The sequence below is a fragment of the Artibeus jamaicensis genome, unplaced genomic scaffold, assembly GCF_021234435.1.
Source record: "Artibeus jamaicensis isolate MK-2021 breed Jamaican fruit bat unplaced genomic scaffold, CSHL_Jam_final contig_384, whole genome shotgun sequence".
Taxonomy (NCBI): domain Eukaryota; kingdom Metazoa; phylum Chordata; class Mammalia; order Chiroptera; family Phyllostomidae; genus Artibeus; species Artibeus jamaicensis.
Window position 1 is genome coordinate 1,556,793 of NW_026521810.1, and position 21,866 is coordinate 1,578,658.

General features: G+C 34.8%; 1 protein-coding gene across 6 annotated transcripts in view; it reads left to right on the forward strand.

Annotated features, from left to right (window-relative positions):
- The window catches only part of IL1R1 (interleukin 1 receptor type 1), a 51,432-nt gene extending 30,356 nt beyond the window's left edge, over window positions 1-21,076 (forward strand). For all 6 annotated transcript variants that reach the window (XM_053664658.1, XM_053664654.1, XM_053664656.1 and 3 more), the window contains 9 exons: window positions 3,192-3,426; window positions 3,536-3,725; window positions 4,581-4,749; window positions 6,698-6,763; window positions 13,077-13,191; window positions 13,973-14,124; window positions 16,157-16,300; window positions 17,098-17,265; window positions 17,818-21,076. In XM_053664658.1, coding sequence (XP_053520633.1) covers window positions 3,192-3,426; window positions 3,536-3,725; window positions 4,581-4,749; window positions 6,698-6,763; window positions 13,077-13,191; window positions 13,973-14,124; window positions 16,157-16,300; window positions 17,098-17,265; window positions 17,818-18,239 — 1,661 coding nt within the window. In that variant the 3' untranslated portion in view covers window positions 18,240-21,076. The remainder of the gene's footprint in view (window positions 1-3,191; window positions 3,427-3,535; window positions 3,726-4,580; window positions 4,750-6,697; window positions 6,764-13,076; window positions 13,192-13,972; window positions 14,125-16,156; window positions 16,301-17,097; window positions 17,266-17,817) is intronic.
- The last annotated feature ends 790 nt before the right edge of the window (window positions 21,077-21,866 follow it).

Genomic DNA, 21,866 nt, shown 5'->3' on the forward strand with positions numbered 1-21,866 from the left:
TGGAACTGATAAATTAGAACTGTATGGCTTCCCAGCTAACAGTATATTTTATATTCATTTAAAATGTTTTCTCAGATATTTTGGGAATTCCTAGTTATCTTTCTGTTATTGGTTTCTAGTTGAATCCCATTTCACTGGAGAATATAACTTTGACTAATTTGAATCTTCTTAAATGTATCATCAATCATTGGCTTATGAGCAAGAATATTGTATATCTTGATAAGTTTGTTGTGTTTACTTAAAAATATGTATTCTGCTCTTGTTGGTTAGGATTTTCTATAAATATCAATTATGCCAAATTGGTTGATACATTGTTCGAATCTTCTATATCATTAATGATTATTTATCTAATTGTTCTACCTGTTCTGTCCATTATTGTGAGTAGGGTATTGGAATCTCTGACTATAATTGTGGGTTTCTCTATTTCTTCTTGCAGTCTAGCAGTTTTTGCTTCAAGTATTTTGAAGCACTATTAGTAGGTAAGTAAATATTTAGGATTACTATGTACTTCTTGATGAATGACTCCTTTATCATAATGAAATGACCCTTTTTATTCCTGATGATATTCTTTACTACAAAATCTACTTTGGTTATTAACAATATAATAACCGTTTAAACCTTCTTTTTATTAGTGTTAACATGGTATCCTCCACCACCTCATTTTTTAAACTTTTGAACATATTTGTATTCTTATATTTAAAATGTGTGTAAATAGTGTGACAGCATGTGTGTGTGTGCATTAGGCAGCATACAGTTGGGTCCTTCTTCCTTCATCTATCCTGACCATCTCTGCCTTTCAGTTGGAGTGTTTAGATCATTAAAATTTTTAAATATGATTAATAACATATTTGGGTTTAATTTTAGGATCTTGTTATTTTAGTTTCTGTCTCATCAACTCTTTGTTATTTTTTCTCTTTTTGGATTGATAAGAATTTTTTTAATTGATCTGCCTTTTGAATTGATTGAGGATTTTCATGATTCATTTTATCTCCTTTGTTGGCTTATACTAATAACTGTTTTTGTTTTTTGAATAGCTGCTCTCAGGTTTCTAGTATCCATCTTTAACTTATCACTGTCTACCTTTACATGATGCTATACTATTTCACATATAGTATAAAAATCTTAAAACAGTATACATCCCTTTTAGAACTTGACCTTATTGTTTCCATGTATTTTGCCACTTTATATGTTATAAATCTCACAGTACACTATTATTTTTGCTCTAAACATGCAGTTGTTTTAAAGGAGATCTAAATATTAAGAAAATTATTTTATAATTACACATGTAGTAAACATTTTTGGTGTTTTTATTCTTCTACGTAGATTCATTTTTCATTTGATACTATTTTCTTTATTTCTGAAGGATTTCTTATATTTTTCAGATAGTACAGGTCAACTGGTGATTAATTTTTACAGCTTTTACGAATAAATGCAAAAAAGTTTATTTTGCCTCTGTTTTTGAAAGTTACTTTCACTGAATATAGAATTCTAAGTTGATTATCTTTTTTCTTTAAGTACTTATTATTCCACTTTCTTCTGGCATGTGTTGTTTCTGGCAAGAAGGCTGCATCATTTTTTTCTTTGTTTGGTAGAGTTTTCTTCCTGGTTCTTTTGCTTGGGGTTCATTGTGATTTTGGCATTTGTGAGTTCCTCATTTTCATAAAAATCTTGAAAAATTTCAACACATAGGTCTTAAAAATTTTTTTTTCTGATTCACTCACCTTTCTCCTTCAGGAATTCCTATTACATATATTGAAGTTGTCCTGCAGGTAACTAATGCCCTGTTAATTTTATGGTTTTTTTCTCACTGTGTTTAATTTTGAATAGTACCTAATGCCATGTCTTAAAGTTCACTTATCTCTTCTTCTGCAGTGTCAGATATGCTATTAATCAGATACTGTGTTATTTTTTAAGTCAACATTGTAGTGTCTATCTCCAGAAGTTTTATTTAAGTTTCTTAAAAAAGCTCTCATGTCTCTTCTCAACATGTATGATCTAGTATATTGATCAAGTAAAATGCAATAGTAATAACTATTTTAATTTTCCCATTCTATCATCTCTGTCTTTTTCTGAGTCAGTATTGATTATTTTCTCCTCACTATTAGTTATATTAATTCTTTGCATGCCTAGTAATTTTTGATCAGATGCCAGACATTGTGATTTTTACTATGTTGAGTGCTGGATATTTTTGTATTACTAAGAATGTTCTTGATTTGTTTTGTCACAAGTTTGTTACTTGAAAGTAGTTAGTCTTTTCAGGTCTTGCTTTTAAATTTTATTAGTCATATTCAGAAAAAAAAGTTATTCTAACCCTAATTTTCCCCACTTACTAAGTCAAATCCCTCTGGGTATTCTACCTGATGCCTCATGATTAATGAGGGTTTCCATTCTAGTTATCAACACACATATTTCCAGAATTGTGTGCACTTTAATCCGTATGGCAGTTCTCACTCTAACCTTGGGTAGTTTTTCTTATATCCTAACACTAATCAATACCCAGCTGAAAACTTGAAGGAGATTCTCTGTTGATCTCCAAAGCACTTGTTTTTTCTTTTTCCCTCTCCTTCTTCCTTTCTCTCTCTCTCTCTCTCTCTCTCTGCAGTGCTAATCTGTTTGGCACTCTGCCCTGTGAACTTTTGATTTACCTGAATTTCCAGCTCCATTTGCTCAACTCGAAGAACAATAGACTTTGCCTGCATTTCTTCCTCGCAATACTTTGTTCTAGAATCTCTCTAGGCAGTAATTTGGGAATATTATAGGGCTCACCTCCTTTGCTTCCTACCTTTCTGATATTCCTGTCCTTTGTTTCCTGATGTTCAAAGTCTTGAACATTGTTGTTTTATGGATTTTGCCTATTTTTCAGTTGTTCAGATGGTAGGGTGAGTGCAGTCCCTGTTACTCCATCTTGTACCCAAGTAGATCTCTCACCTGATACATTTTCATCAATGTTTAGATGATTAGGAGGGGATAAGAGGTTAAATAACTTGTTCAAGAGCACTCACATAGTACATAATACAACTGGATTTGAATATTAACCTTTGATACTTTCAAGATAATGTCAATAATATGGCTACTAAAACTCATATTTAATAGGAATTGATATACTGAATAATTGATGTTTATATGTAGATATCATGTTAAGAAACACTGTCAGATTTCACATAGAAATCGTTTTTTTCTCCCTTTCAAAGGTAAATGTGAGAAACGTAAAGATAAAATAATTTTAGTTTCTTCTGCATATGACATAGATGTCCGTTCATGTCCTCTTAACCCAAATGAAAACAAAGGAACTATAAATTGGTATAAAAATGACAGCAAGACATCTATATCTACAGAAAGAGACTCCAGGATTCATCAGCACAAAGATAAACTTTGGTTTGTTCCAGCTAAGGTAGAGGATTCAGGACATTACTATTGTGCGGTAAGGTAAGAAAGTAATTAATGTATTAAAAACATGTGTTCTATGTACCTATAATTGTTAAAGACAGAAAAATCTTTTAATAATGCTTAATTGACCTATTTTGATTTACTTTAGAAATTCAACTTACTGCCTCAAGATTAAAATAACTGCAAAGTTTGTACAACGTGAACCTAACTTGTGTTACAGTACACAAGCTATATTTACACAGAAACTGCCTATTGCAGGAGATGGACAACTTGTGTGTCCTTATTTGGATTATTTTAAAGATGAAAACAATGAGTTACCAAAAATACAGTGGTATAAGGTAATATATTAAATATGGTATTTTACTTTCCAGCAAATAAAATAGCTTTCTGTTGTAGACAATATGTAGTATCTGAAAACTACTTTTCATTTGGCACATTGTTTGCTTTTTAGTGGTAAAATTTAATAGGAACGTTTTTTAAAAGTTGTAAGACTATATCTATTTAATTTGCAGCTTAATTAAAATCTTACTTTCTATTATTTTTATTTAATTAGATATAGTTGAGAAGAGTATAGTAAGAATAAAAGATGTTTAAAGATAAGACTATAAATTTACAGTTTTTAAGAGATAACTGTTTATGACAAAATGTATTATTTTGTGTTTTATTTAAAATATCTTGTGGTCCTTAAATAAGTTAGTAGTTTATGTCTTAAAAGTGATTGACTAACACTATATAGAGAGCACATTATGTTTGGATACCTTTGATCTCCCTAGGTTTTTGGAGCCTACTTGGAGAATTATCCTGTGTAGGGTAAGAAACACAAAATAAATAGCATCAGTGAAGAAAGGAAGTACAGCATTACAGAGAAACTATAGTTTGAGCATTCCTTCCTCAAATGTGTTTTTTAATTGACAAAGAAAAATTTGTTTTCAAAATGCAAGGCTCATAGACCTAACATTTAATATCCTAGGAATACTATGCTTTTGGCCATAAAAATGACAATATTAAAACTTGTATACAAGGAAACTTTCTTTTCATATATATGTATATATACATAAATTCATATAAAGTATAATGTATATATTATATATCTATAAAACATTTGCTGATGTGAAAAAATAGATTTTTTTCCTGGCTGACTTGAGTAAGTTATTAATTGGTTTTCAATACTTCCATCCTGTGCCTCTGTCTAGGATTGCAAACCTCTACTTCTTGACAATATGAATTTTATTGGTGAATCAAGTAAGCTCATTATCATGAATGTGACTGAAGCGCATAAAGGGAACTATACTTGTTTTGCATCCTACACATATTTGGGAAAGCAATATAGCATCTCCCGGGTTATAGAACTTCTAACTCTAGGTGAGTCATAATTTCAGTCCTATGAGTTCACATCTGGGAAAGCCCAGAGACCACAGTTCTACTATTACCTTCATCATCCATGGAGGAACTAAATCCATGAGAATCTTGATGACTTGCCAAAGGTCACATGGTCTTAATTTGTTGTTAAATACTATGTAAATGGCTTTTATTCCTGCTTCAGATGCAGATCTAATTAAACAGACAGCATGAGCTGTATTTTTCAATTGAACTAGGAGGCTTGTTCTTTGGGATGGCTAAAGATGGTTCTTCCTGAGAACTTGGGCTGATTCTAACTGGTGTATAAGGGACAGTTCTGGGCTCCTTCCCTTGGGGAATCAATGTCTAGCAATGATGATCATTTGCATGATGACGAGGATGCTAATGGGTTTTGGAATAAGTTACACCCCCATAATGTCCCTCTTGTTAGTTCCTATTAGCCCAATTACTTTACCTCTCTAAGCCTGTTTCCTTCTCTGTATGAAGATGATACATCCTTCCCAGGTTGTTGGGAAGATTAGAGATTAATTATGTGATCATGTATTTGATGCAGAACAGATGAGCAATAAATAGGTTCATGGTGATGATTCTTGTTAATTTTCCGGGGCTTTCAATTCTCTATTAACCATGTTTCATATTAAAAACTATTTTACAACAAAGTGCACTCTGACAAGTTATCTGGGGATGAAAGAATGCTTGATCTTACTGTTGATATCAGAGCTTTAAACTTTTTCCAATATACAAAGAGTTACTCTAACCAGGAGTTTGAAAGTTAAAGGGGTTTTTATTAATAATATGCTGGGACAACAGGCATAAATAGGGAATATCACAGGTCACCCAGAACATGATCACCCTACATATAGCTGAGCTATCTCAATTCAACAGTAATTTATTTTTTCAAAGTTTATGTTATTGAACCAGAATTAATTCCTACAAGCATTAGTGACTTGTAATTTTCAATAGTCACAAGCATCTTGAGTTTTTAGCAGCCTCTCTCTGGTCATTGTCTAGCTCTGGTTTGTTTTTCCTGAGATCGATCTATCTATGTATTTATCCATGTGTCTGTCTATCATCTATCTATCTATCTATCTATCTATCTATCTATCTATCTATCTATCAATCATCTATCCAGCCATCTACTTATCTAGTAACTAGACCAGCAGATATATTCTTCATGTCCTTTTGGATCCCTTATATAGAAATAATATACTTAATCAGGGATGAGGTCAATTTTTTTTTTTTTTTCTAAAGGCAGAATCAAAATTATTTGTTGATCATCTACTATGTGCCAGTCACTGTTCTAGGTATATATAGCAAACAAAAAAGACAATATCCTGCCTTGATGTAGCTTACTTTTTTTTTTTTTTAATACTTTACATTCAAGTTCATAGTTTTCCAGAGTTGGCCACAGACTACCCCTTGAAGCCAATCTTCTTATAAATAAAAGCCAGATTACTTGCTGGAGCTACTTAATATTTTTATGTCTGTTTTAATAAATTATGCCTAATTTCTTGACATTCTACTCTTGGGTCATTTTTAAAGACACTGGATATAAGCAGATCTAGCATTGGATGGCCTTTCTGGGAATAATGCTTCACCAACAGAAGTACCTTTCCACGATTGCTCATATTCCTGGATTCACTTTAAGGGAGGCACTTGTCTGGAGCCTCAAGCCCTGGTGTCATGTGTGGTTTTTTTTTTTGTAGCACCAAACTCCATGGGTTCAGAAGGGTACAGGCCTTTTAGTGGGTATTCACAGTTTCGCTATGGCCTTCATGTTAGCCTCCTTCCTTCACCTCTTCTGTCTCCTGCCATAAGTGCTTCAAGCACTTTAGGGAATATCTGGCAGGATGCTGTATAGTATGTTTTGGTATATTTAGCCAAGTGTTGTTGTCACTTGAAATTCTAATCTATATGAGACTGAGAAACCCTGTGGGTGTTTTTCTTTCAGAGGAAAATAGGCCCATGAGGCCTGTGATTGTGAGTCCAGTTAATGAGACGATGGAAGTGGTCTTGGGTAAGTGGCCTCAAATTAGGATGTGCTGAAATAATTATTTTGAATTCAAGATTAAGATAAATTGTACCTTTACTACACATACTAGTAAACTTAAGTTGTTTACTGGATATCTCTATATTTAGAAAGAAGGTGGCATAGATCGTATGTTAAATGTTTCTTTGGATTTCTTGCTTCTAACCAAGTCTGATTTGACCATCCTTGCTTTTCTGTGGAAACCTATTACCCATGACAACACCAGTCAAAGGCCATTTTCAACAGGCCTAGGAATGAGAAATGTAATTTATTTGGTACACAATGAATTTCTTATGCCCAGGGTGTTAAGCTTTTAGGCAGAAGAGTAAGATTAGAGGTCAAAAAGATAGTCATTTTAGAAAAATACTTTTTTAAATTAGTGAACACTTTTTATTTCAAGAATGAGGAAATATTATAAGCATTAGACCTACACTGTACAATGCAACAACCACCAGGCACATGTGGTTATGTATATGTAAATTTAAATTAAATCAATTATTTAGTTCAATTGAACATTAGTGTCTCAGTCAAGAGCTTAATAGATATGGGTGACCAGTAACTATAGTATTAACACAAATATAGGACATTTTCACCATCACTGAAAGTTCTATTAGAAACCACTGGTCTAAACATAAAAACAGAGAGATCTGAGATATCAGTGAAGTAAATGGAAGCTTACATACACCTATTCCCAGAGCCAAATGAGATTTACAGCTAAATTACAGAGCAATCAACCTGAGTGACCAACTGAAGGACAGCTGGACAGGAGTATTATATCCAAGGATTTACAGAAGTTACACAGAGACTGATAATGGGGGAGGTGCAGAGGGCTGGTGCCTCTATCCAGGTGTGGCGGCTGAGAAGCTGTAAAAGTTCCCACCGAGGTTGCATGGGGTCTCAAACCCACATCAGGACTCCCAAATCAGAGCACTAGGGCTAACTTAGGTGATGTAGAAGATTGCACCTCTGTGACCCATAAGGTGCCTATTTCAGAAAGCCCTTATACAAGCTGGGGACTCAGCAGATCTGCATAATACACAGAGATGAACATAAAGTGCAGACAAATGGTGTAAAAAGAAATGTGCCCCAAACTAAAGAACGTGAGAAATCCCTCAGAAAAAGAATTAAATGACATGGAAGCACTCAAAATACCAGATGCAGAATTTAAAACAATGTTTATAAGCATGTTCAAGAGCTTATTCAAGAGCATGTTCAAGGGGAAGAATGGGTGATCTCAGTGAGAACTTGAATAAAGAGATAGTTAGCATTAAAAAGAACCAGACAGAAATGAAGAATACAATATCTGAAATGAAGAATACACTAGAAGGAATCTACAGCAGGTTAGATGAGGTTCATCAGAGTATTGAATTGGTGATTTAGAGGACAAGATTACATTAAACATCCAAGCAGAGCATCTAAAAGACCAGAGAACTTTTTTAAAAATGAGGAAAGTCTAAGGAGCCTCTGGGACAACATCAGGCATAACAACTCTGCATCATAGGGGTACCCCAAGGATAAGAGAGTGAGGAAGGCATAGGGAGCTTGTTTTAAAAAGTAAGATCGGAGAACTTTCCTAACCTAATGAAGGAAAAACTCACCCAAATTCAGGAAGCGCAGAGAGCCTCATCCAAGAAAAACTCAATGAGGCACACACTAAGACACATCGTACTTAAAATGGCAAAGCTTAAGAACAAAGGATCTTAAAACCTGCAAGGGAGTTCCCATAAGGCTGTCAGCTGATTTCTCAAGAGAAACACTTCAGGCCAGAAGGGATTGGCATAAAATGTTCGAAGTGATGAAAAGCAAGGACTTACAACTAAAACTATTTTACCAAGCAAGGTTATCATTTAAAATTGATGGCAAAATGAAGAGCTTCCCAGACCAAACAAAGAAAGGGTTAAAGAGGTTCATTACCACCAAACAAAAATTGCAAAAAATGTTAAAGAGACTACTTTAAGAAGAAGAAGAAATAGAGAGGGAGAGGAACATATGTACAAAGAATAAAATGGCAATAAGTACCTACCAATAATAACCTTAACCATGCAGTGGTTGCAGCTGATTTAAGGGATACAAAGTCTTTTTTAAAATATTGTTACGTATATCAGGTGTATAAACTCAAGGTCATGACTAGCTGTGTGTTTGTGACTAATGTTATGCCATACCTTTAAGCCATCAGTTTGGTTATAACATGTGTTTCATAAGGGCATGTGATATTTGATAGGAAATTGTATCTGAGAGACCTCAAACTCTGAAGTCAGTATTAGTGTAGTTTTATTCACGAACTTTGAAGTCAGCACTTTTTTTCACTTACCATTGAAAATGGCTGGAAAAATATATCAATTCAGTAGTCCAAGAGATGTTGAACTTCAGCAAATTCTCTTTGAGTCTGATGATGAGAATGATGGCATTGAATGTGAAAATGAAAGTGATTTAGAAGATGAAGATTTTGTGGAAGTTTGTTCAGAGGGTTTGGATACTGAACAAGATATTTCTAGTAAAGAAAGTGAAGATGACTTAGACATGAATGAAGAGTATTTTTGTGAAGAGGATAAGGGGAAAAAATAGAGGAGAAATCCAATAAGAAGACAAAGTAGAAAAGAGCCGCAGAATATTTTGTGTCAACTTCATTAGTGTGGCCATATGCAAAAAAAAAAAAAAAGCCAAAAATGAACTTGAAACTGCTTTATTACAAACGTTTTAGATTTAATCTTATTACATACAAATAAATACATCAATTTTACCTCAAATCAGTTTTCAGCAATCTTGAAAAATAAGAACAAAGTTGGAGGTATCATTTTATCTGATAACAAGCTATGCTACAAGGCCATTGAATCAAAACAGCCTGGTACTGGCATAGGAACAGACATATAGATCAGTGAATAGAACAGAGAGCACACAAATAAACCCACACCTCTATGGTCAATTCATATTTGACAAAGGAGGCAAGAGCATAAAATGGAGTCAAGACAGTTACTTCACAAATGGTGTTGGGAAGATTAGACAGGAACATGCAAAAAAAAGAGAGAGAGAGAAACTAGACCACCAACATACAAAATTCATAAGAATAAATTCAAAATTGATAAAAGATGTTTATGCAAATTGTAAAACCATAAAAATCCTAGAAGAAAACATGCTCCAGGTCAGACATCTGCCCTGGTCAGGTGTCTCAGTTGGTTGGAGTGTTGTCCCATACACCAAAAGGTTGTGGGTTCATTCTTCAGTCAAGGCACATACCTAGGTTGCAGGTTTGATCCCTATTTGATTATGTATGGAGGTAACTGATCAGTGTTTCTCGTATCTCTCCCCCTTCCCTGTCTCTGTTGGTAGCACCTCCTTTCCTCCCTCCCTCTCTAAAATCAACAAACATAACTTCAGGTGAGGATAAAAAAAAACCCTCAAACATTTCTTGTAGCAATATTTTTGCCTATATACCTCCTCTGGCAAAGAAAACAAAGGAAGAAATTAAACAAAGTGGGACTACATGAAAATAAATAGATTTTGAACTGCGAAAGAAATCATCAACAAAATGAAAAGGGAACCCACTGAAGGGGAGAACATGTTTGTCAATGATATGACTGATAAGGGGTTAATTTCTAAGATATATAAATAACTTATGCAGCTCAACACCAGAAAGACCAATACCCAGTTACAAATGGGCAAAAGACCAGAATAGATACTTCTCCAAAGAGGACATAGAGATGACCAATAGACATATGAGAAAATCATCAGCATCACTAATCATGTGAGAGATTCAAATTAAAACTGCCATGAGCTATTACACCTGTTAAAATGGCTATCATCAAATCAACAAACAAGTGCTGGTGAGGATGTGGAGAAAAGAGGATTTTGTTCAGTGTTGATGGGAACATAGACTGGTACAGCTACTCTGTAAACAGTATGGAGTTTCATCAAAAAATAAAAAATGGGCCCTGGCTGGTGTAGCTCAGTGGATTGAGTGCCAGCCTGTGAACTGAAGCGTCATGGGGTTGACTTCAGTCTGGACACGTGCCTGGGTTGTGGGCCAGGTCCCCCATAGGGGGCGCATGAGAGGCAACCGTACATTTATGTTTCTCTCCTCTTCCTTCTCCTCTCTAAAAATAAATAAACAAAATCTTTAAAAAAATAAAAACAAAAACAAAAAATGGAACTACCTTTTGACCCAGCTGTCCCACTTCTGAGAATACGCATATAAAGAAACAGTAATTTGAAAGAATATTTGCACCCCTATATTCATTGCAGTGTTATTTACAATAGCCAATATCTGGAAACAGCTCAAGTGTCTACCAGTGTATGAGTGGATAAAAATATGTGGTATATTTGCACAATGGAATATTAATGGACTGCAAAAAAAAGGACAATCTCACCTTTTATGACAGCATGAGTAGTAGATCTGGAGATTATTATGCTTTATTATGCTAACTGAAATAAGCCAGTCAGAGAAAGACAAATACTACTATAAAATCTCACTTATCTGTGGAATCTAATGAAAAAAATAAGCTGATGAATAGAATAGAAACAAAGGCAAGGATACATGGAACAGATTGACAGCTGTCAAAGGGGAGGAGATTGGGGGGAATGGATGAAAAAAAATGAAGGGATTTTTTGCTTAAAGTAAAATATATATATATATAACACATAGACACAGATTTAAGTGTGGTCATAGCCAGAGGGAAAGGGGAAGAGCTAGGTGGAGGTGGGTAAAGGGAGGAAATATTGGGACAGAGAGAGACTTTGCTTGGGGCAATGGGCACATATTACAGTGTGCAGATGGTGTTTTATTGAGTTGTACACTTGAAACCTATCACCCTTCAATAAATTCAATAAAAAATAAAATAACACAAAAACAGATTTTTGTATCAGAGGATCAAAAATCAAGTTGGCATACAGCATTATTTTCTGTAATAGTAACTACATGAAGACAGAGATTAGAAGATAAGAATTTGTTACCTGTGGATTCTGTACTTAGCTGAATTGTTATTTATACAGTAACCATTGTGTGAGACATTGTTAGTTATAAACTAACAATAGGAAGGTAATATAAAGACATTCTTAGTTATAAACTAACAAACATGTGAAAACTGAAAATTGAATATAGGCCAATATAATCTAGAGTAGTATTCCTCTTTTTTGTGTGTGTCATTGTTCCCCTTTAGAGCTGAAAGAGGCATTTTTCTCTAGTCTTCTTCTTCATTACATGTTAATACCACAGATAATATTGTCTATCTATTAATGTACTATGATACTTTGAAGGGCCACAAACAATGGCAACAGCTAAAATTCTCTTGCCCCCTTAAAACTATAAAACAGTACAACAGTGAAAGTATTATTTCCTCCAAATAAAGTGTACATAGATATTTACCTGATTTGATGGAAGAGATTTTAGGAAAAAAATAGCAAAAACAGATAAAATAAACATATACATTTGACCAAACAAAAAATGAAAATATCTGTACCAAATAATTATAAATAAAAGTGAAATAAAAGTGACTAATGCTGAAGGATTTTTGGAGTAGTTTTCATGTATGGTAAAGAATTAATACCCTTAATGAATAAAGAACTCTTCCACATCAGTAAGTTTAACACGAGAATATGATTAATGGATCGTGGGAATAACAAGCAGTTCTTAAAGGTGAATGAACACTAAACTTATGAAAAACCTGTCAATTCACTATTAATTGAAGAAATGCAGGTGAAATTTAAATGTAGTTTTTTTCTTTTCTGAATCGGCAGTGACTGCTCTGGGAGTTGGGGAGGGAAATGGCAGTTGCACACAGTTCTGGGGGCAGTGTAGGCTTGCAGTCTCATTTGAGAAAGGGTGGTCAGCTTTTAAAATGTATATCGACTTTTAACTGAATTCTACTTCTAGATTTTCATTTAAAGTAGTACTTAAGGGTATGTATAATATTGATGTGCAAGAAGGTTCATTGGAATAGTAATCATAGTAATGAAAAATTACAAACACTATAGCAATGGGACAATAATTAATTGTATTGTGTCTGTATTGTGGAATATTAAGCAGCCCTGAAAGGCTAATGGCATGAGTCAGCATTCCCAATGCAATAATCATTACAAATAGTATACATTATACCTCATTTTAAAAAGTGCATATGTGCATAGAGAAGATAAGATATGAGATAAATAATGTTACTAATAGTGGTCACTTCTAAGTGGTAGGTTTAAGGGTGATCTTTTTCTTTGTGTTTTCATATAATTTAAAATTTTTATTCAGTAGTCATTTGTTAATACAGATAGATCACATAAAATCAATTAATACAATGATTAAAAATACATTGCTTTGCAGGATCCCAGCTACAATTGATATGCAATGTCACTGTCCAGTTCGGTGACATTGTCTATTGGAAGTGGAATGGGTCAATGATTGATGATGATCCAGTGCTCGTGGAAGACTATAGACTGTAAGTATGCTGAAAGCCAACCTTATAATAGAGAAGTTTTGGTGCTAAATCGCATGTTATACTTTATATAACTTTGATGGTTTAACCTAATAGCAAAGGTTAGTTGACAGTTGATTGGTTCTTATCCCGTTGCTGCCCACACTGAGTTTTGCAAAGCTAAACAGAATTTAAGAGGTCTTGTATATTTAAGATAAAAATACGTGTCATTGTGGTGCAAATTCAGGACCATTTATAAGGCTTTCTCTTAAATTAGTTATATATGTTGCAACAGTCCAGTGAAATAATTTTCCTGAATAACCTTTATGTTATTCTATTTTTTAAGTACTCTAACAAAGACTCATTAAATGGGGTCAGGAATCATGCACTCTACTTCTCAAATCTCCAGAGGCTACCTATAAGCTCTCTAGCGTTAAACTCCTGACTCCTTAGCATCACATTCCGACCCTCTGGCACCTGCCCACTCTACTCTTTTTACATATATTTTTCTCTGTGCCCCATGGAGACCAAAGTGCACATATCTCTATTTTTCTTCTTGAAAGCTTGTGATTTTAATTAAATTTCTCTGCTGCTGAGTCTTTTATTGACAGTGGCCCTAAGGCTATCACATCTACCATCAGTGTGGCTAGCAGCCTGATTGTCACACCTGTTCTTAGGACTGGTGATTACTTCTGCTGCAATTTATGAAACAAATTAAGAGATAAACCATGCACATGTGTCTTATTTGTTGTTAATGCAGTTTACTTAAGTAACTTTATTTACTCTCTCTCTCTCTTTTGAGCAGAGTGGAAAATCCTTCATCCAAAAAAAGGAATACATTCATTATAATGCTTAATATTTCAGAAGTGAAAAGTAAATTTTATCTATATCCATTTACCTGTGTAGCCAGGAATACATATGGTATAAATGCAGCATATATCCAATTAATACATCCAGGTAAACAACAAAACTATTTATTGGGAATGTAATTTTGTTTTAGCATGGTATGATTCCTTGAAGTTTTCAATGCTATTTCCTCTGCCAAAATGCTGTTGGATTCCTGTTAACCTGGATAACTTCTTTTTTCTCTTCTTGGCTGAACAATTTCTTCTGTTAGGGAACTTTTCTGTCCTGCTCTCTGCCAAAATTAATCTACTTCCATAGCACTATATGTCCCCATCACAATATTTATCATACTTAGTTTTCTTTACTTGACTATAAATTCTGTGATGGTGCAGACCATTTATTTTACTAATTATTCTATTTCCAGAACTAGTGGCAACTTAAATCTGGTCATGGTAGATACCTAATGAATGTGTTTAGCTGAATGATGGATGCACAGGGGAAATCTAAATATCCACTTTCTGGAGAGGATGTGAGAAGTCATTGATTTTTATCAGTTGTATATTCTTTATATACAGTATTAAGAGTATTTGTGAAATATTTTAAGGTTAGTTGTAGTTAAATTAAAATAGGGTATTTATGAATGCATACATGAAACAGAATCTAACAAACTGTTAGAACTGTAAGTGAATTTAGCAAGATCACACTAGTCTACATATATGTGTAGTATTGCTGTGTCTGTAAGTACCAACAACAAACCAACAATACCAGTAGAAATTAAATTGAAATGATAACCTTTAAAGTACCATCAAAGATTGTCAAAGTCATAGGAATAAATCTAGCAAGAGCTGTTAAAGACCTCCGTAATATGAACTAAAAAACAAACAAAAAATTGTTGAGATAAATTGGAAAAGACCTAAACAGATGGAGGAATATACATTGTTCATATATTGAAAGACTCAGTGTTATAAAGATGTTAGTTGTCTCCAAGTGAATTTATAGATTCAAAACCATTCCACTAAAAATCTCAGCACAATTTGTGCAAGTATGGGTGTGTATGTGGGGGGCGGCGGGTACGTGGTTTTAGGCGGGCTTACTTTAAAAGTCATAGGGAAATGTAAAGAGCCAAAAATACTCTCAGGGGTGTCCAACCTTTTGGCATCTCTGTGTCACACTGGAAGAAGAAGAGTTGTCTTGGGCTACACATGAAATATATTGTGACACGTAATCACAAAAAAAGTCGAATAATGTTTTTTTCTGAATAATGTTTTAAGTAAATTTATGATTTTGTGTTGGGCTGCATTCACAGCCATCCTGGGCTGTGTGCAGCCTGTGGGCCACAGGTTGGACACCCCTAATGGTCTTGAATAAAAACAGCAAGTCTGGAAGATTTATACTAGAGGTATCATGATCTTATATAAAGTTACAGTTATGAAGACTATAAACATCAATTATCCACTTAGCCAATCGGCTGTTGGTCTGGAAAGTGGTATATCTAGATTTCTACTTTATACCTCAATCAATTGCAGGTGGATCAAAGACCTAAATTGAAAATCTTAAATAAGTAGATTCTCTCTTTTTGATGCCTACATGGCCCCTGACATTTAGAAGTCACTTTCTTCTTTTTTCTTCTTCTTTACATCCTTTTTACCTCCCTTTCACTGTACTCCTTTGCCCCACCTGCTCTGTAGTCAGTCAGTAAATGAATAGAATAATTAGCAAGTGAAGCCCAGAGAACATGTAAATGAGAAACATTTTGTGTGGCATCCCTAATCCCCCTTTTCTTCCAGCTTTTACCTTTTCCCACCTGACTCTTCTACCTCTAGGAACTTCTGTTGGCTTTTGACTGACTTTGACTCATTTAATATGGAGTACTCTATTCTATTTGTTATTTTTCTATGCGATTGTATATTATACCACTTAGGTGGAAATTTAATACAGTATACTTTTTTTATATAGCATCTATTCTGGATGGCCTTGTATATTAATATCCATTATTAAGTGATAATGAATGGGTTAATACTATTTGGGATTTGGGACTGCGGGCTAATACCAAATATGGTTTCTCTGGGATGATAATGTTTAATTTGCTATGCTCAAACTTTGATTTATTTGGTTCTAATATTTTTTCTCTTTTTTGCTATAGTTCCCAATTTCCAGAAGCACATTATTAGTATATTTGTCATATTAACAGTAGTAATTACAAGCTCTGTTTTCATCTATAAAATCTTCAAGATTGACATAGTACTTTGGTACAGGGATTCTTGCTATGATTTTCTCCCCAAAAAAGGTACAATTTTTATATTCCGTGGAATGTTTTCTTGTTGAAGAGAGGGGCTAGTTAAGAGATGTAGAAGATAACTAAGAGAGGTTTATTTAAATTTTAAAATGAAATGTAACATACACTAAAATAGTAGTTATTTTTATATATAATTGTAGTTTCATAAGTGAACAGACTGAAAAGCATTGTTTTCCAAGTTACTGCCTTAATGTTTGTAATGGTTGGATAAACAGGCATTTAGAGCTTGTGTTTATAAGTCCAGTTATTCAGAAACCATTGTTGAAGACCTTCTCTGTGCTGGGTAGGACACAGATCACCCAAGGCTTGACATCAAATCAAAGATAAGATTCAATTTTCATGCATCAGAGAAGCACTCTCTTATTTCAAACCTTGTAAAAAAACCAAATACTACAATAATATATAAAAGGGAGAATGCTAGAATTCAGTGCTGTGACATTTGGGGAAAAAGATAAGAATTGGAAGATCCCATACAAAGAGGTAAAGAACTCTGCATGTGAGGTAACCATCAAATAATAGAAGAACACTTTGGTAGTAAAACAAAATAAGTAGAAAGTTGTAAAAGTAGAACACTTTTAAAAGGTATGAACATTGATATTACAGTTTCATTCATACCATTTTATGAAAAAATTAATAATTCATTCAATTTTTAAAAATTTAAATTATTTTATTATTGTTCAATTATAGTTGTCTGTATAACAAATAATTCATTCTGAAATGCATGTTTGCAATATTGACTTGACCAAGTCTCTTTCTTGTAGTTCTAAAATATAACATTTTTCCTTTAGCTTCAGATGGAAAGACCTATGATGCATACATACTATATCCAAAGACCCTTGAGGAAGGGTCCACCTCTAACTCAGACATTTTTGTATTTAAAGTCTTGCCTGAGGTTTTAGAAAAACAGTGTGGATATAAGCTGTTCATTTATGGAAGGGATGACTACGTTGGGGAAGGTATGAACATAATGGGAAGAAGTAAAAATCTTGTTTTGAAACAAATTTAATTATTAAATTAATGGGGTTAGGTTGGATTTTATCTTTCTAGAAAACTGTGGCATAGGCACACATTTGACAATTTTAAGAACCTCTTCAGTGGTGCATAATGATGGGTTTCACATTATTTAATGTAAAATATTTACTTTTCTCATATTTTGTTGAAGTTAACAAACTAAGTTGTATTTCACTTTGAAAAACTTAACAATTAGTTACATCTGAAAATTGCTTTAAACCAATACAATAAAAGAAGTGGTATAGATCAACTGGTTTAATAAGGTTTTAAAATTTCTACTGAAAGTGTTGAGTCCTAAGTGAAATATTCAGCTTTAGTAAGTCAATTTTTTAAGCAGGTCTCTAAAATGACAACCTCCTTTAATCTTAAGTAAGGCAAGAAAAAGGAGTGTTAGAAATATGGGGGATGGTTGGAAAGAAACTTTTGGGGGTTTGGTTCTGGAGAGAATGATTATAAACAGAAATTTTACTTACTCAGACATACTTCATGTTTTCTAGACTTTGTTGAAGTCACTAACGAAAACATAAAGAAAAGCAGAAGGCTGATTATTATTTTGGTCCAAGAAACATCGGGATTCAGCTGGCTGGGGAGTTCATCTGAAGAGCAAATAGTGATGTACAATGCTCTCATTCAGGATGGAATTAAAGTTGTCTTGCTGGAGTTGGAGAAAATCCAGGACTATGAGAAAATGCCAGAATCCATTAAATTCATTAAGCGGAAGCATGGGGCCATATGCTGGTCAGGGGACTTTACAGAGGAAACATCACAGTCTGCAAAGACCAGGTTCTGGAAGAATGTCAGGTACCACATGCCAGCTCAGCACCAGCCCCCTTCATCCAAGCCCCAGTTGCTATTCTCTGCCACCAGGCCAGATTCCAAGGAGAAACTGCAAAGGGAGGTGCACATGCCTTTTGGGTAGCAGTGAGGACCTTGGCTAAGAGTTCCTTGGGTGACTCCTGTCTTAGGATGTCGTACCTTGGGCCATGCCTCCACTGACTTGTACAGTCAAAAAATGCACCTGTGTAATCACTTATCCCCAAGGTCACCTGGAATCTGATTGGTAAGGGAACAGGACATGGTGACAATAGCAGGCCAGGGCAATTCAGGCCACAGGGCTTGGGAAGGCCTTTAAAAAGGCAACAAATGCCTTCTGTGAACATTTGAACTTCTGAGAAAAGGCACTGGGAGAGCAAACAAGAGGAAAGTACATTGAGAAAATATATTGTCTAGAGACAGTTTTATGAAGTCATTTACAGTCCAAGGGTGGGACTGTGGCCCAGTCTGGGGATTACAGGATCCCTTGAGTGGCAAGTGAAGTCCCAAAATGACTGATCTTCTTAGGAAAATGTAGAAGTGGTCTTGGAGAACTTTCCACTTGCCTTGTATTTTTCATACACATCTACAGCCAGCAGTTAGTTTCCAAAGACTGAATCTCATTTATAGACCTTTAAAATAGTCATTTCAGTGAACAAAGGGATTCTCTCCAGGATTCTAAGATTTTGAAATAACCTTAGCTTTCCACTGTAGAGAGAATTTCAAAAATAAGAGTAGCATAGAACTGATCCCCTTTAACACATTTCCCTCTGGAATGACCATTCTGTTGTACCTTATTTCTCTGCCTTTCATTTGACTCATTATATCTTGGGAAGGACAGCTGTCAAGTCACTTCCTCTCTCCACTGTGTCATACACATGGCCCACAGATTAACTGTCCTGTGTGGAACACTGCTCCCATATCATCCCACTCTTGCTAAAGATGACTCTACCTCCACAGGGCTCTCCTGGCTCAGGAACTAAAGCCCAAGTTCTCTCATTAATGTTTCACTGACGCTCCCAAACCTGCAGTCTGTCCACACAGTGATCTCCTCTCTGACCTGCTATGTGAATTCCCAGGTCAGTCCATGTGCCTTTGAACCTTCCCCCAGTGCTCCTCTATCTCTGCCTCCTTCTGTCTTCTCTGAGAAGAATGCCGTCTGGACTTTTCTCTAGCTTGCCATAATTCAAACTTATTCCAACTCTGTTTTTCCAAAAGACGCCTCTCAGTCAGTCTGATGGTAGTTACACTTGGCTGTTACTATGTGAGAAGTCGCTCTGTCTCCTGCTGAAGCCCTGCTCCCTGAAGCCTTGCTGTGCACAGTGCCTTCACAAATGATTTGCACATACGACATAAATTTGTCTAGTACTTTGTCTAAAAATGTCTACAGATTACCTTCATATTTGCAATAATCTTGACTTTATAGTGAGTAGGGGACATGTGGGAAAACAATTACACTCTGTCCTGGGCTTGTACCTCCAGTGCTGGCTTCTGGATGGTGTTTAGAAGATGTGATTTCAGGCCCATATATTTCCCTTTCTCCTCGATCCCAGCACTCTGGTTGGAAGAAATGATAGTTTTCTAGGCTAGAGGCTGAGTCAAGGCATGCTTCTAATTTAAAAAAAAATTTTCAAACTTTTGAATGATGGAATTTATAAAAATTATGTTAAATTTTATACAAAATTTTCTTTTGTATATTCTTTCCCTAAACATAAATGTGTCTTGTTAAATTAAGTAAAAATGAGAGCAAGTTGGATTTTTCTGATATAGAAAAATATTTTTAAAAACTTGATAATAGTCCTTAGGGTAATTAGAGAAAAACCCTGGAAAACTGAAATGTTATATGTATGTGCCATTTACTGCAATCGTATGAACATGGATGGGCTGGGTTTTTTTTTTTTTTGTATTTTTAACATTTATTATTATAGTTGAATACAAACTTTTATTTGGCCATATTTTTTCCCCTCAAAAGTAGTAAGAACTAGAGAGAAACAATTTAATACCTTGGCTCTCCTCTTCCCACCTCTTTTCTCTTGGATTCCCTCCACCAGTCTCAGTGACAGTTCTGTTCCAAAGTTTATGTTTTTAAAGAAAGTGCCTTCTTTTCATCCGGCAGCACACAAACCCTGCAGCTTTGTGGGTGTCTCCTCCAATAAAAGCTAATCAGAAGCTTTAAGTTATGCTGAGCATTTTAGTAGGTCATCTGTAAAATATATTTGCATGTGTAGTTCCAAGAAAAGCAGTTTTGAAACTGATAATTAGCGGCAAAATTGGCCAGAAAGTAAGGGTAATGGAAAGTAACCAGGAATGAGCAGTGGCGTTGCCAGCATTGTACCTGGAATATTGAGAGGGACAAGAATTAAGGGATATGCCTGGGCAGAGGAGGGGCCTTAGTAGCAAGGTGGGATGTCACACTGTCACTCCTGTTCCCTGGGGAGGATTCCAGAGGAAGGAAGTAGCTACACTCCTGGGAACTTCCTTTGTTTTATTGTTTTCCCCAAAAACCTCTTTTAAGCTCTTTTTTTCAGGACTCCCCTGTTAATTAGATTTTACTGCATTTTCTGATTATATATATATATATATATATATATATATATATATATATATTTGTCAGTCTTGAGTGTTTAAGAAGTTTGCACATACACTACAGTGTTTCATTACAAGTTGTTAACAACACTGGCTTAGCAGAATTTATATATTCATTCTCCTGACTCTATTTTATTTACGATTAAAGGAAAAGTATTGAGCCAATTTTTAAAAGGACATTTTTGGTTAATTATATTGTACTGGTTAATGAAGAAGGGCTTTTTACAAACTTGTGTATAATTCTGCAGTAGATACCAAATATTTTTATGTAGTAAAATATCAATTGATGTACAGCATATATCATTGATCAATGGACTATCCTTGTTTTCTAATAAAATTGTGAAGACCTGGTATTAAGTATTCTCATGAAAATCTTTCCTTGCCCACCCTCTCCTGGGCTTACCTACACATGCCCAGGTCCGATGGGGGGAAACACCTTCTGCCTGGGCAGGTCAGAGATATTAGCCAAAAATTGAGCCCTAACTCCCATTTGTAGCCTCAACCATACTCACTCTGTTTGCTTCTTTTTAAATGGATGATAACATTCATCATATTATTATGAACCCTTTACTAGGCCAGCAAATAAGGACAGAATTTGTATAGACTTTTGTATTTCACAAAAGTTTTGACCCAGGAGGTAAACACAATTGGCAGACTAGGTGGTAGACTCTACAAAACACAAATCCTAGTGGTCAGTGAACCTTTTATGCCCACCTAGTCAGTGCCTTTTTATTTTGCCTCATAAGCAGTTTTGACAAGCAGACAATGCTGTCAGCACCTACTAAGGTGGCAGGTCAACTTAGAATTGGGGTGGGGGTCAGCTATAAATCCTGCCTCCACTGCCTACTTGGTATGAAAACTTGGACAAACTATTTCAGCCCCAGTTTCATCACCTATAAAATGGGTATAATACCTAATTCATAGCATTGTATAAAGATTAAAAAGATGAAATAGATTATGGCAAACACAGTGCCTAGCATACAGCAGGTCCTCAGAAAATGGTAGCTTCATTAGCAATTCTATGAGTAAACTTTGTTTTCTCAGGCCATAGTAGAATCTGCAAAAGGAATGGATAAAACTAGAAGTGGCTATTGATACCAGGGAGGGAGTAAAGAATCCTAAAAATAAGGATAAAGTACAAGATAAC